This window comes from Hemiscyllium ocellatum, chromosome 36, assembly GCF_020745735.1.
Source record: "Hemiscyllium ocellatum isolate sHemOce1 chromosome 36, sHemOce1.pat.X.cur, whole genome shotgun sequence".
NCBI classification, from domain to species: domain Eukaryota; kingdom Metazoa; phylum Chordata; class Chondrichthyes; order Orectolobiformes; family Hemiscylliidae; genus Hemiscyllium; species Hemiscyllium ocellatum.
The window spans coordinates 40,284,350-40,299,870 of NC_083436.1; the positions used below are offsets into that span (position 1 = coordinate 40,284,350).

General features: G+C 43.4%; 1 protein-coding gene across 5 annotated transcripts in view; it reads left to right on the forward strand.

Moving 5' to 3' along the window:
- The window catches only part of pdlim5a (PDZ and LIM domain 5a), a 270,252-nt gene that overhangs the window by 140,003 nt on the left and 114,728 nt on the right, over window positions 1-15,521 (forward strand). For all 5 annotated transcript variants that reach the window (XM_060851758.1, XM_060851759.1, XM_060851755.1 and 2 more), the window contains exon 4: window positions 7,011-7,053. In XM_060851758.1, coding sequence (XP_060707741.1) covers window positions 7,011-7,053 — 43 coding nt within the window. The remainder of the gene's footprint in view (window positions 1-7,010; window positions 7,054-15,521) is intronic.

Consider the following 15,521-nt stretch of genomic DNA (forward strand, 5'->3'; position numbering starts at 1 on the left):
GATGGGCTGAACAGTCTTTTCCTCTGACGTGACATCATTAGTTCCTGACTTTCTTTTCTAAAAGAAAGTGAGGCGAGTTGATCGTTTCCGTCATTGACCTCTTTCATCTAAATTAAAAAGAAAAGTTAGCATCACCACTCAGTCACACACTGTAATGAGAGAGATGACTAGTGGTGGTTTAACTTGAGGGTCACTGTATCCCAGGTGAATTCAATAAGCGATAATCTTCATGGTAATCTCAGCCAGTGTGGGAATTGAAGCCATACTGTTGGTGTCACTCTGCATCACAAGCCAGCTGTCCAGCCAACTGTGCCAACCAACTCACTTTTATCGTCTAATGCAACCTGAAGGAATACCTGAAGCCCTTTGCAACAGGTGATGGATATAAGCTGAGTTAGCTGGGTGTAAGTTGGTTGTATAAATGTGGAGCTAGTTATCACTGCAGAGTGCGTTTTCAGGAACTGGTTAACTAAGAAAAAACTGTCAATAAAAGTGTAGATTTTAGATGTGTTTAAACACACAGTTATCTGCCATGTATACTCACTCCTTGTTATATGTGCTGACCTGTGTACTCGTGAGCTCAACCCCAGGTTCAATTCCTTTCCTTCCTCTAATCGACAAATCCAGACACACCATGCAATCCTTCACGATTCATACGGGATTTTTATTAAACTATTAACTACATCTTTGTGTTATCCATGTGATGTCCATTTCTCCATCCCCTTTGGATAATCGGAATTTGGTGTATAGCAACTATTAACTTTTCCTTTCAACTCTCTTGATTGCTAAGTGTTCAGCTAATTGTGTGTCGCAATCACAAAAAGCTAGAGATTGGAAAAAGATGCAACATCATCAAGTCGATGTTACAATCTGTCTTGTGTGGTCTGAATCCTCAAGTGGCCATGTGCTTACACCAAATGCTGCCAGAGAAACTATACCTTCCATGAAACTTAGCTGGTGGTACTGTGCCTTTTTCTCTTGTGGCTCACCTGGTGAGGGGGAAATATCTTAGGTTTTGTTTCTCCCTCTGTGACATTAACTGTTACCTCTCTCTGTTTCCTCTCCTACCCCCTACCATCCTGCGTTCCTTCAGTTCTGCCATCTTGTGCATCCCTGATTTTCTCCATTCCATCTTTTCACAGCTAAGCCTGCATCCCCAAAGATCCTAAAACTCTGGAATTTCTTCCTTAAAACCTCCCAACCTCTTGCCTCCTCTAAACGTGCTTGTTAAAAACCTTGACCAAGCACCTACCAATGTACATCCTTCAAGAAAAAAAATCAAAGCTCTGTAGAGCTATTTAAAATTGCTTGATCAATTAAAAGTTAAATTTGGAAATAAATACAGTATATATATTTGCAGATCATCTAAATGCTGGCCTGCAGTTGAAGTCCATCATCAGTTGTTGACACTGGGGTTTCTGTCTGGATCAGATGTGGCAGGTTGACATCACCTCCTCTGGAGATAGTGTGAACTCTCACTTTCCCTTTGAAAATGTACGAATTGCTCTGTTTTGGATTTTCACCCTTTAAGAGTTTCCAGAGAAATAGTGATAGGACAAAGGCTGTTTCCCCTGTGGCAAGTTCTTACTGACTACATGTGTTCTGAAACAAGTCTATTACCCACTGTCTGGATCAGAAGACTCTCTGCAAGTTTTGTAGGATTGGTGACTCCAACCGAGTGTACATTTGCTGCTGTTATCAGTGTCATCTGTTTGGCTAAAATCATTTTTACTGCAAACAAAAATGGTGTTGATAACTGATCTTCATAACTTGGTTCTGAATTTGATGTAGTTCAAGAGGACCTTGAAAATACCTCGTTGATCCAAATATGAACTGCTAGTCCTGCAGTCTCAGAGTCCAGATGTTTACCAAAACCATCTCAAAGAGTTACCTTCCTCGATTATCTCAACTTGTAACTCTCAGCTAACATTACTTAAACCTGTTTATCTGGGCACTTGTCACAGGCCACTTCAATGGATAAATAAGCTCCTGGGCTTCCTAATTCATTAACACACTTCATTGACTGATAAGCACGTTGGGCCATCCTGGAATTGTGAAAGACACTTTGCGACTCAAAGTTCTTACTTTCTTCAGTGATCAGTTATGTTTGCACTCGTTCTCGTTGTTGGTGATATGAATTGGTGCAAGAAAGTGGTTAGAATACAAGTTCAATATTGTGAATGTGTACAAAACAGCAAACAAATAGACAGATAGAATGTTCACCTTTATAGCTATTGGGATATATTATTATAAGCCTGAAGATATTGTTCTTCAGGTACACAATTCCCTGATTAGACCACACTTTGGACGCAATATCTTTATAAGAATATATTGTCCTTTGAGGAGGTGCAACATAGATTTGTAAGAGTGATGTCTGGCATCCAAAGGTTAAGCTGCAAGGGAGTTCTGGGAACTTTAAAGGGTTACAGGGTGATTTTTTTCAAGTTATTTCAGGGAGCAGATCAGCTAAGTTGGGAGGAACTATTTCCACAGGTCAAGGAGTCTTGGATGAGGTGGCAGGTTCATAAAGAAGATTTGACCCTTCAGGAATGACATTAGGAAACCTACCTAGGTGCAGAGGGTAATGGAAGTTGGGAACTCTTTTCCGCAAAGAGCAATTGATGTTTGCTCAGTTAATTTTAAACTGGGGACTGATACGTTTTTGTTAGCCAAAGGAATTGAGCATTATGAGGCAATATAGAGTTAGGTTGAAAACCAGCCATGAGCTCATTGAATGATAATGGGAGACATTTGAGGAGCTAAATGGCTTCCTTCTCTCTCTGGGCTCTTAGAAGAAGAGACCAGGAACATTGTTGAGATGACAAGAAGTTGCCTTGTCACAGAAACCCATGTGGGAGATAAGGTCATGCCATGGATTAAACAGGACTCCGGGGGCTTACACTGGGTAGTTAAGTGTTTGTGAGTGTGATGCAAAGGTACAGATTTGGGAGTGAGAAGACAAAGGTTTTTACAGTAAACTGATGTCTGAAATAACTCCACGGAAGCTGGTATCCCTTTATCTTGGTGTAAAGGGTACCAAGTCATCCTTTGTTTACATATGGAGAGCTCTTGACACTGATCCAGTTCCTTCAGGTCCAGCTGTGAGTGAACAAGCTGTCTGTGAGTCCTGTTAGTTTTTTCTTTTTTTTCTCCTTTTTTTTCTCCTTTTTTTTTCCTTTTTTTTAACCCCCACACTATAGCCTAACTGCGGTAGTGATTATTTTTTCCCCAGCACCCATAGTGTGTGTGTGCAGGTGTGAGGCACAGTGAGAGACACAAGGTGCTCAAATCTTTATTCAATTTCCACCACCAGGAAGGTAGGAAAACACCCGAGTGGCCAGTGAGTGAGTCCTGTTCTTTTTTTTAACAGAGGACGAGACACCTATTTATTTTTTAAAATTTTTAAAATTATTTTTCCAGCACTACCGCCTAACTGCGGTAGTGCTTATTTTTCTCCAGCACCTATGATGTGTGTGTGCAGGTGTGAGGCACAGTGAGAGACACAAGGTGCACAAATCTTTATTTAATTTCCACCACCAGGAAGAAAAGAAACACCCGAGTGGCCAGTGAGTGAGTCCTGTTCTTTTTTTTTTCACTTCTATTTTTTTTTTCATTTTTCTTTTAACTCCTAACCGGGAAAACACCCGAGTGGCCTGTGACAGACACTCCTGTTTATTTTTTTTTTCTTTCCCACACTACCGCCTAACTGCGGTAGTGCTTATTATACACTTCTATTTATTAATTTTTTTTTTAATTAACCCCCACACTACCGCCTAACTGCGGTAGTGCTTATTATTTTTATCCCCAGCACCCATGATGTGTGTGTGCAGGTGTGAGGCACAGTGAGAGACACAAGGTGCACAAATCTTTATTTAATTTCCACCACCAGGAAGAAAAGAAACACCCGAGTGGCCAGTGAGTGAGTCCTGTTCTTATCTATCAGCCAGGGCTCCCTGATTGGACCAGATTAATAGTCCCAATCAGGGAACTTGTTTTCTCTGAGGTCAACCTGGCTGACCTGGCTACAATCAGTAAAACATCAGCCTTTCCTAGTGTTCAGTTGAGAGAAGCTGTGACTTGTAAATGACTAAATTGCTGAATATTTGCCAAAGAAGTGCCTAACAAAATTCCTTTGGAGTGTAAACACTGTTTGTCCTGTATGGTTGAAGACAGATTTCCTGCTTGGCATTGCTTTACTGCTCAGTCTCCAGATCTCCCACAGGCACAATGAGGATACCATGGTTCACCTGAGCCTCACCTGTAAAGGATTGCACAACACAAAGGAAAATGACTCATAACTGCAAGGGAACTGTGATCCAGACATGCGGTCCCTTCACCTTCCTTCCATCTGAGTTCATCAGATTTCTCCAGTTTCCTCATTTCCCTTCCCCCCCCCCCACCTTATCTCAGTACCAACCCTTGAACTCAGCACCACCTTCCTAGCCTGCAATCTTCTTCCTGACCTCTCCACCCCCACCCCCACTCCAGCCTATCATCCTCACCTTAACCTCCTTCCGCCTAACACATTTCCAACGCCCCTCTCCCAAGTCCCTCCTCCCTACCTTTTATCTTAGCCTGCTTGGCACACTCTCCTCATTCCTGATGAAGGGTTTATGCCCGAAACGTCGATTCTCCTGCTCCTTGGATGCTGCCTGACCTGCTACGCTTTTCCAGCAATACATTTTCAGCTCACTATCACCAAGGCAGACTTGACTTGGCGGTAGGACATCTTCAATGATGCAGGAACTGCCAGGAAGCTAAACTCACCTCTGATACCACCGCCATAAGACCGTGCTCCTGGGGTCCCCACTCGGAGTCCTTGCTGCTGGTCCCCCACTCTGTGTCTGTGCAGGTGGGCCTACTCTCGTCTGTGCTGCTGGGCCCCTACTCGGGGTCTGTGCTGCTGGGCCTACTCCAATCTGTGCTGCTGGGCCCCCCACTCGCTGCTGATGCCTTTACCGTGACTGTGCTCTTCAACAAGGGGTAAGTTTTTAAAAAGAAAAGATAGAAGTCTAAGAAAAAAGAAAAGAAACATAAATTTGTGCAGATGGAGTGAACGAGCCGCAGGCTCAGACACCCAACTCTCCCTGCCATCTTGTCAGACCACAAACACTTGGTGTTATACAGATTGCTTTCTTGCACATCAGCTGGTACTAACCAGCTTCGGTTCAGTGGTATTTTGAAACTCATCCACAAAGTATTTTTATAAATGTATTCATGGGAAATGGGCACAACTGGCTCGGTTGGCATTTATTTCCCATTCTAAATTGTGGCTGAGAAGGTGCAAGTGAGCTACCTTCTTGCACCACTGCAGCCTATGAGACTATAAGTTCACCTGCTGTGCTGTCGGAGAGGAAGCCGTGACGGTGAAGGAGTGGCGATTATATTTCCAAGTCAGGATGATGTTTGGTTTGGAGGGGAACTCGTGGCTGGTGGTTTTCTCTTGTACCTGCATTCCTTGTTCTTGTAGGTGGCAGAGGTTGCAAGTAGGGAGGGTTATGCCTAAAGAGTCTTTGATGAGATGCTGCAATGCATCATGAAGATGGTACACACTACAACTATGTCTTGCAGGTGGAGGCCGTGAAAGTTGAATGCTGTGCCAGTTTAGTGATCTGCTTTGTCCTGGATGGTTTCAGTGTTTTTGGAGCTGCACTCATCCAACAAGTGAAGAAAATCACATGAAACCTCTGACTTGTGCCTTGTAGAAGGTCAGAGAAGGAGTCAGGAAATGAGCCACTCCTGACAGTATCCTAGCCTCTGGCCTGCTCCCGGTATGATTAGGAGTAACCCTTTCTGTGTATTTTCCCAATGCTCTTTTTTTTTGAGAATGTTTGCAGCCCTTGACTGGCATTGATGCTCAAATACAAAACTCGCGATATCTTGGAGAAATCTGCAAGGGAGCCCTCTCCAATTTGGTGGACAGCTATTTATTCCTGAACCACCATTACCGAAACAGATTTGGTTTCTGTTGGCTTGCTGTTTATGGGAGATTGCTGTGTGTTAATTAGCTGCTTCAGGCCTGACCTCTCAGCCATTTATTTTTGGGGGTTGGGGAAGCGAGAAGAACAGTTTGTTTTGTTATAACACATGATTCTTCAACGTGAATTGGCTTTAACTCAATTGAATCATTTAGACCCTTATTTGTAGAATGTGAACTTTCCTTAACTATTTTGGCTATAATGCCATTCTGGCCCCATTAGTTTAAATAGGATAGCTATTGTGTGATTTTCTTATAACACGAGATCTCACGAGAGCAAAACTATTGCATTATTTCAGAACTGACTGTATCTCCATTAGATGTTGAACACTTTCGATGGTCTTGAGATGTCACTGTAGAAAAGCAAGTTGTTCTTTTCTTACTGCCATAACAGCATGAAACCCTTTCAAAGTTAACAAGCAGCAAATTGAGGCTTCATTTTGTCACCTGATCCTGGGTTTGTATGTGCGTGTGTATGTTCTAGATTAGAGTGGTGCTGGAAAAGCACAGCAGTTCAGGCAGCATCCGAGGAGCAGGAAGATCTTGTCGAGAGGAGGAGGAAAACTTCTTCAAGGCAGACATTCTTGCAAGAGGATTCACAGTAGGGTTAAAATCAACTAGGTTAAAAACAAGGACTGCAGATGCTGGAAACCAGAGTCTAGATGAGAGAGGTTCTGGAAAAGCACAGCAGTGTGCGCGTGTTGCCACTGCCAAACCGTGCAATCCATTAGATGTGGATTTATTCTGAATTTATTTGTGAAAGTGAATCTTTGTTATTCTGAGAATGCTATAAATCAGTGATAAATTTACAAATTGCTGGAAAAGCTCAGCAGGTGTGACAACACCTGTGGGGAGAAATCAGAGTTAACCATTCAGGTCCAGTGACCCTTCCGCAGAACGGTTCTGAAACATTAATTCTGATTTCTCTCCACAGAAGCTGAGCTTTTCCCAGCAATTTCAATTTTTGTGTTTGTTATCCTGTTCTTGTCAACCAACCATAGTAACTGATGGTGGCTTCTCTTGTGTTTTTCAGGGCTGCTCCTGCTCCGAAACCAGCAGGAACGACGGTTCAGAAGGTAGGTCAAGGACCGCCCAGCTAAACAACACTGATGCCTGCATTTCATTCTAACTAACAGACAGTGCTCATTCTCAACGCATGCCCTAATATCTGCTCAAAGGCTCCCACTGTTCAGTATTGTGGTGAAGAGCAGGGGAAACCAGCAAAAACAAATCAGTCATTCTGATTGGATTGAGTCACTTTGTGAAGTGTTCAGTACTGTCATTAAATAGCTGTTTTTGTCAGGCTTGCTAAGGTTGGCGTTGGCACTTTGACCTTTTTTTAAATATATAGAATCCCTACAGTGTGGCTATAGGCCCTTCGGCCCAACAAGTCACACCAACTTGTTGGTTTTACTGATGGCAGTGAATGTTGTCCTGAAGGATAAATGTGGAGTCGCTGGGACTTGAGGGGAAAAATGATTGGGTTCTGAAGAAGAATCACTGGACTCGAAGCTGTGTGTCTTTCTTTCTTTCTCTCTCTGTCTCTCTCTCTCTCTGTCTCTCTCTGTCTCTGTGTGTCTGTCTCTCTCTGTCTCTCGCTGTCTCTCTCTCGCGCTCTCTCTCTCTCTCTCTCTCTGTCTCAGTGTCTCTCTCTGTCTAGGTGCCTCTCTCTGTCTAGGTGCCTCTCTCTCTCTCTCTCTCTCTCTCTCTCTCTCTCTCTCTCTCCCCCTCTCCCTCTCTCTCTCTCTCTCTCTCTCTCTCTGTCCCTCTCTTTCTCTCTCTCTCTCTTTCTCTTTCTCTTTCTCTTTCTCTCTCTCTCTGTCTCCCTACAGACCTGCTGAGCTTCTCCAGCAATTTCTATTTTTGTTTCAGATTTCCAGCATCTGCGGTGCCTTGTGTTATTTTAGGGAGCATTTATTTGGCAGCATGATGGCTCAGTGTTTAGCACTGCTGCCTCACAGCGCCAGGGATGTGGATTCGAATCCTGTCTCAGGTGACTATCTGTGTGGAGTTTGCACATTCTCCCCGTGTCTGTGTGGGTTTCCTTCGGGTGCTCCAGTTTCCTCCCACAGTCCAAAGATGTGCAGGTCAGGTGAATTGGCCATGCTAAATTACCCGTGGTGTTAGGTGATTAGTCAGAGGGAAATGGGTCTGGGTGGGTTACTCTTCGGATGATAGCTGTGGATTGTTGGGCCGAATGGCCTGTTTCCACACCATAGATAATAATCTAAACTATTTGCCTGAATTACATAGTACATTAAATTGTATCTGTTTTATTTACAAAGGGGTAAAAAGAAATGGCTGAGGGTAGAGAGCGGTACTGTTGGTAAGTTTTGGTCTCCATACCGAATAAAGGGTGTTCCTGTCAGAGAAGGAGTGCAATGAAGGTTCTCTAGGTTGCTACTGGGGATGGTAGGATTGTCCTGTGAGGAGAGAGTGATATGACTGGGCCTGTATTCACATGAGTTCAGAAGGATGAGAGGGATCTGATTGAAACCTACACAATGCTAATAGGGATAGACAGACCGGATGCAGGTTAGATGTGTTCCTTAGATGGGGGGAATCTAGAACCACGGAACACAGTCTGAGGATACAGGGTTGATAGGTCATTTTGTTCTATGTTTTGGGAAAGAATAAAACTCTTCGCTCGAAATGCAGTAAATATATGGAATTCACTGAAATAAAAGGCAGTGGAGACCAAGTCACTGAATATATTCAAGAAAGAGACTTTTGTTTAGAATTTGAAGGCATCAAGGAGTGTGAAGGTAAGAATTTGGTATTGAAATAGAGGATTAGTCATGATCATATTGACTGGCAAAGTAGCTACGATGGGCTGAATGGCCTCTTCCTGCTCCTGGTTTCTACAAATTTAGTTACACTTTTCTAAGGACCAGAACAGGCTTTCTTGAATTTTAATACCCCTGTCAGTACTCAGCTTAGTGCACAAAGTCAGCCTGCTGCTTCACACTGAAGTCACTACACGAGTAATCGAAAGTCCCAGAAAGATCCTTTTTTAAATCCCAACATGGCAGACAGTAATGTTTGGCCTCGGTATAACTCTGGAATTTTAAAAAAAACTAATCTAAATGACATCCATGTAACCCTTGTCATCACCAATAGGCTAGTTTTCAGTTCCAAATTTAATTGAATCCAAATTTCACCATCTGCTCTGTAAGCCTTCAAACCCACACCACTTGGAACATAAGCCTGGGGTTCTGCATCACTCACCTAGTGACATCAGCCCTGTGCCGCCAATACCCCTCACCGGGACTTGGCAAGTTTTCTCCCCATTTGGTTTCGAATTGTTTAAAAAAAAAGTGGGACAGTAATGCCGTCCTGCACGTTTACCAGCCGATGCTGTTCTAACAGCAGGGACTGTGATTGCACAGAAGTGGTTATGAAAGTGGACACATTCCAAGCTTTCAACTTGACAGGATGTTGAACATCAGTGATCTGGCTGTAGCACATCATTTAGTTGCTAACTGTCTCGAACTATTGAGTTTCAGAGTTGCAGTATGCAGCTCAACACAAATTGTTTTCTCCAACAGCATATGTTCAGTTTTCCCACTGATATTCCTGTTTTCATCAGGATGATCAGTTCAAAAGTACATATGTGAGCTGGAATGCCTACTAATGCAGAGATTAAAGATGACATGTTTCACATATGTCCGGGGAAATGAGTCTTACTGATTAAATTCGGCTGTCTGAAATGAAAGAGGAGGAGGAGGTTGAATTTTCATACTGTCCATATTTCCAAACTCAGGATCTTGTCAAACACTTTATCAAGACTGAAATACCTTCAAGTACGTTGACTGTTGGAGTGTGGCAGTCAGTTTTCCAAACTGTCGCTCGATTAAAATCTTGGAATTCCCTCCCTAACAGTCCATGGACCGTCCCCACCCCGGAGGGACTGGAGAGGTTCAAGAAGAAAGCTCACCACCCCTTTCTCTCGGGTAGTTAGGGATTGGCAATAAATTCTGACCCAAACAGTGATGCCATGTCCCCTGAAAAAACGAAAGACCCCACAAACATTGTCAGTGACAATGGGCCAGTAACCTGTTTTCTGCGATAGGGAGATGAAGGGCTGTGGATGCTGTAAATCTGAAATGAAAACTGAAATTGCTGGAGAAACTCAGTAGGTCTGGTAGCACCTGTGCAGAGAGAGCACTGGTTTCAAGTCTAATGACCCTTCTTTGGAACTCAAGTAATTTTCTTTCCCTCCCAGAAACAGAGTTAACAATTCAAGACTCTGCTTTCTGTGTTAGCACATTTGATTAGATTATGTTTCTCTCCATAAATGTTGCCAGACCTGCGGAGTTTCTCCTGTGATTTCTGTTTTGAGTGATGTTGGTTGAGCCTGGAACACCTGGGCTAACTCCCTGTTCCTCTTTTGACGTTGCATTGATTCAATCCTCCCTTAACGACCCTTCCAGAAATCTAACTTTCTGACCATTCTGTTTGAACTTTGCATCTGAATAATCCTGCTCTGGATGGGTATCTGATTTTGGATACTGCGAGCAGCTTTCGGATGTTCTACCGTGATACAGGTGCTACATAAATGCAGGCTCACGTTTCCAATCTTGGCGCCTCCTGTTTCGCAGGCTGCATGAATAGCCATCGCAAAGAAGTATTCTTCTAGTCACCTCCAGACCGCACAGAGCATTAGATTTTTGTTTTAAATTGTGGGTATGACTGGCTGTGTCAGCGTTTATTCCCCTGAGGATTGTAAAGAGTCAACTGCATTGCTGTAGGTCTGGAGTCACATGTAGGGCAGATTGGGTACGGATGGTAAATTGCCTTCATGGTTACGTGATCACTGTTACACTAACATTTTATTCCATTATTTATATATACTGAATTCAAATCTCACTTGCCATGGTGGGATCTGCACCCAGATCCTTCGAGCACTGGCCTGAGCCTGTTTGTTAGTCCTGTGACATTACCATTGCTCAGTGCCTTGTGTCCATCCAGTCTTCATTGTGACACTCCGTCCCAACAAAGAGTGCTTATAAACCCTTGTTAAATGCCATTCCCTCTGCAATTCTGAGCCCTCTTGTCAGCTACACTTGAATTCTGTGTTAACACAAGACCCTCCAGTATTGAGGAATCTACAGGTTGAGTCAAATAATGGGTCTCTTGTATATGCCTGCACAGAGTCAGACAGCACCACAGCTTGCTAATGAGCCCTTATTGCATTGTATAATCCGAGGTCAGTGTACCTCATTAATCTTTTTTTTGCAAGCAATGCATGACATAGAACTTTCCAAACATCAACGGCACCATAAACCTGAGTTTAATTATTATTATTTCTGAGTGCTTTCATCTGTCAAGAACTTTGATCACACCTTCACTTGTCGTTGCTGTGAACGCTGATGTGCAAATGGACTCAAACAAACCTTCTCCCAGAATAAATGGGTGGAAAATTGCACTTATGTTGGAGCAGGAATAGGCCATTTGGCCCCTCAATCCTATGCTACCATTCAGTTCAATCTTGGTTGCTCTCCACCTCAAATCCATTTACTTACCTTGGCTCCACATTACTGAATACCCTAAGCTAAAACAATCTGTCTTGAAAATTTCAACTGATACCTTGCATTGCAGCGTGAGATAGAGTTTGACATTTATTTCCACTACATTTTTTGATGTGATTGCTTTCTGATTTCACTGCTGAAAAAAAACCTCACAAGCCAGACTCCCCTCCCCAGCCCCCCCCCACCCCCATGAGAGGAAATGGTTTCTCTTTCTCTCGACCAGACGTGAATCCCTCTCGTTTTGAGCAGCTCAGTCAGATATTGGGCCAACCCGCCCGATCCTTGACGTACCCTGCTTTCTGAATTTCAGCCACAGTGTAATTCTCATGGATGTGCATTTATGTAGCACCTTTTACCAACTTGTGACATTTGTGCTTTGTTGACAAGCCCCTTTTGAACTCTGGTCCCTGTTGAAGTACAAAGAACAAAGAAAATTTACAGCCCAGGAACAGGCCCTTCGGTCCTCCAAACCTGAGCTGATCCAAATCCACTATCTAAACCTGTCGCCCAATTCCTAAGCATCTGTATTCCTCTGCTCGCCACATATTCATGCCTCTGTCCAGACGCATCTTAAATGAATCTACCGTGCCTGCCTCTACCACCTTTGCTGGCAATGTGTTCCAGGCACCTGCCACCCTCTGTGTAAAGTACTTGCCGCATGTATTCTCCTTAAAGTTTTCACCTCTCACCTTGAAAGCGTGACCTCTTGTTATTGAATCCTTCACCCTGGGGAAAAATGCTTATCTCTATCCACCCTGTCTATACCCTTGATGATTTTGTAAACCTCAATCAGGTCCCCCCTCAATCTCCTTTTTTTCTAATGAAAACAATCCTAACCTACTCAACCTCTCTTCATAGCTAGCACCTTCCATACCAGGCAACGTCCTTGTAAACCTTCTCTGAACCCTTTCCAAAGCATCCACGACCTTTTGGTAATGTGGTGGCCAGAACTGTACACGGTATTCCAAAAGCAGCTGAACCAATGTCTTGTACAATTTTAACATGACCTGCCAGCTCTTATACTCAGTACTCTGTCCAATGAAGGCAAGCTTAACATATGCTTTCCTGACTACTGTATCCACCTGTGCAGCCACCTTCAGGGTACAATGGACCTGCACTCCCAGATCTCTCTGCTCATCAACCTTTCCCAAGGCTCTTCCTCTTACAGTATAGTTTGTTTGGAATTAGACTTCCCAAAATGCATCACCTCACAGTTGCATGGATTGAACTCCATTTGCCACTTCTCCGCCCAACTCTCCAGACTATCTATATTCTCCTGTATTCTGCTCCTCTACCAATCTTCGTGTCATCTGCAAACTTGCTGATCATACCAACAGTGCCCTCTTCCAGATCATTTATGTATATCACAAACAACAGTGGCCCCAGCACTGACCCCTGTGGAACACCACTGGTCACCTTTCTCCATTTTGAGAAACTCCCTTCAACTACTACTCTCTGTCTCCTGTTGCTCAACCAGTTCTTCATCCACTTAGCTAGAACACCCTGCACACCATGTGACTTCACTTAGTTTACCATGGGGAACCTTCTCAAATGCCTTACTAAAGTCCATGTATATGACATCTACAGCCTTTCCTTCCATCTATCAACTTGGTCACTTCCTCAAAGAACTCCTATTAAGTTGGTAAGGCACGATCTCCCCACACAAAACCATGTTGCCTATCACTGATAAGCCCATTCTTTTCCAAATATAAATAGATTTTATCTCTCAGTACCTTCTCCAGCAACTTTCCCACCACTGATATCAGGCTCACTGGTCTATGTTTATGTGGAATATCCCTACTACCCTTCTTGTACAGGGGGACAACATGAGCAACTCTCTAGTCCTCCAGCACCTCACCTGTGTTTAAGGATGCTACAAAGATATCTGTCAGGGCCCTAGCTATTTCCTCTCTCACCTCCCTTAGCAACCCGGGATAGATCCCATCCGGTCCTGAGGATTTGTCCACCTTTAATAACCTTTAGCCTACCCAATACATCTTCCCTACTTATGTCAACGTGATCCAGACTAATCAAACTTCTATCTCTAATCTTAAGATTCATCATGTTCCTCTCCTCAGTGAACACTGATGCAAAGTAATCATTCAGAATCTCACCCATTTTCTCAGGTTCGACACACAGCCTTCCTTATCCATTAATAGACCAATCCTTTCTCTAGTTACCCACTTGCTTCTTATAAAAGAATAAAAGGCTTTGGGATTCTCCTTAATTCTGCTCGCTAAAGTTATTTCATGACCCCTTTTAGCCCACTTGATTCCTCGTTTAAGACTGTGTATTCCTCCAGGGCCCGTTCTGTTCTTAGCTGCCTGGACCTCATAAACGCTTCCCTTTTCCTCTTGGCTAGTTGTACGATTTCTCATGTCATCCACAGTTCACAGTTGCCTTCCCTATCCTCTGCTTTCAGTGGAACATGCCTATCCCGCACTATCTTTAACTATCTTTGAAAGCCGCCCACATCTCAAATGTGGACTTCCCTTCAAATAGCTGTGGAAAGAGAACAGCCAATTTGTTCACAACGAGCTCCTGCACTCAGCATCACGATGGTGCTTTGATGTTTTTCTTTGGGGAGTTGGGGTTACCTTCAACATAAGACACTGGGGAGAATATTGCAATGGGATCTTTTCTCCAAGAGGGCAAGCAGAGCCCCTTTTGATGATGGTACCCCTGACAATGTTGCACTCCCTCAGCTCTCCACGTTTGATGTGGCTTTTTGATAGGCTCACCCTCACAGCAGGGACCCAATCGTTTTCTGACTTGGGGAGCTGTGCTTCCGAAGATGCAAAACAGGGAATCCGCCTGATCATTTAATTCCCTCAGTGCTGCTCGGTCATTTTGTTTCCAAGAATTTAAGTTTGGGATTATGTTCAGCATGGACCGGTTGGACCGAAGGGCCTGTTTCTGTGCTGGATGACTGTGGCAGTTTTATTTTCAATAAAGAAAGTCTTTAATTGATGGCTTTTTAAAAAAAGTAGGTGCAGAGAGCTGATACTTGAGTTGATGAATGTTTCCTTGTGTGAAGCAGATTGTGCCGAATGTCAAGTGATCCATATCAGGGAAATTGGTTTGTAATGAGAACATTCTGCAGAGTGCTGCTGTGGGGCAGAAATGATTTTGACAGTAGGTATATTTCTCCGTAGATGTGGGGATCTAAGCCAATAAGTCTGCAGCGGTATCTTTAGTCTGGTTCCAAATTTATATGGAAAATTCTATGTTCCAGGAATTTTCAATAAAACCTATGTAAAACCAAGTTGCAGGTGAATTTTTTTCTTTTGTATATTCTAGAAATTTTGGTTTTCTGCCTGTGGACTTTAAAGCATTACCTACTCTCTCTGCTTTTCTTTTAGGATTTTGGCAGATTGTAGTCTCTCTGTGAGTTTTGGGTCTAAGAGTAACAACATTTTAACTACTGATCAAAACACAAAAGTACTTGGTTAACACTGAGAGAATTCTCCCTCTTGTCGGAGAGACTAGAACTAGGGGACACAGCTTTTAAAAATATGAAAGGGATTTCCTTTTTATGGCGGAACATAGTCTTAGAGGTATACAGCACAGAAACAGACCCTTCGGAGCTATCAGGAAATGTTGTCAGAATTCTCTTCCCCAGCGAGCTCAAGTGGTGGGGTCATTTTATCTTTCCTAACGAGGAGTCCGAGGATATTGAGTGTGCACGGGGAAGTGAAGTTCAGACCACAATCAGATTGACCATGATTTAACTGAATTGTGGAGTACAGAAACATAGAAAATAGGTGCAGGAGTAGGCCATTCAGCCCTTCATGCCTGCACCCCCATTCAGTATGATCCCTCTTGAATCTATCTATTGAGCTGGCCCCAACAGCTTCCTGTGGGAGAGAATTCCACAGGTTCATAGCTCTCTGAGTGAAGAAATTCTTCCTCATCTCAGTCCTGAATGGCTTACCCCTTATTCTTAGACTGTGGCTTTTACCCAAAACGTCGATTTCGCTGCTTGTTGGATGCTGCCTGAACTACTGTGCTCT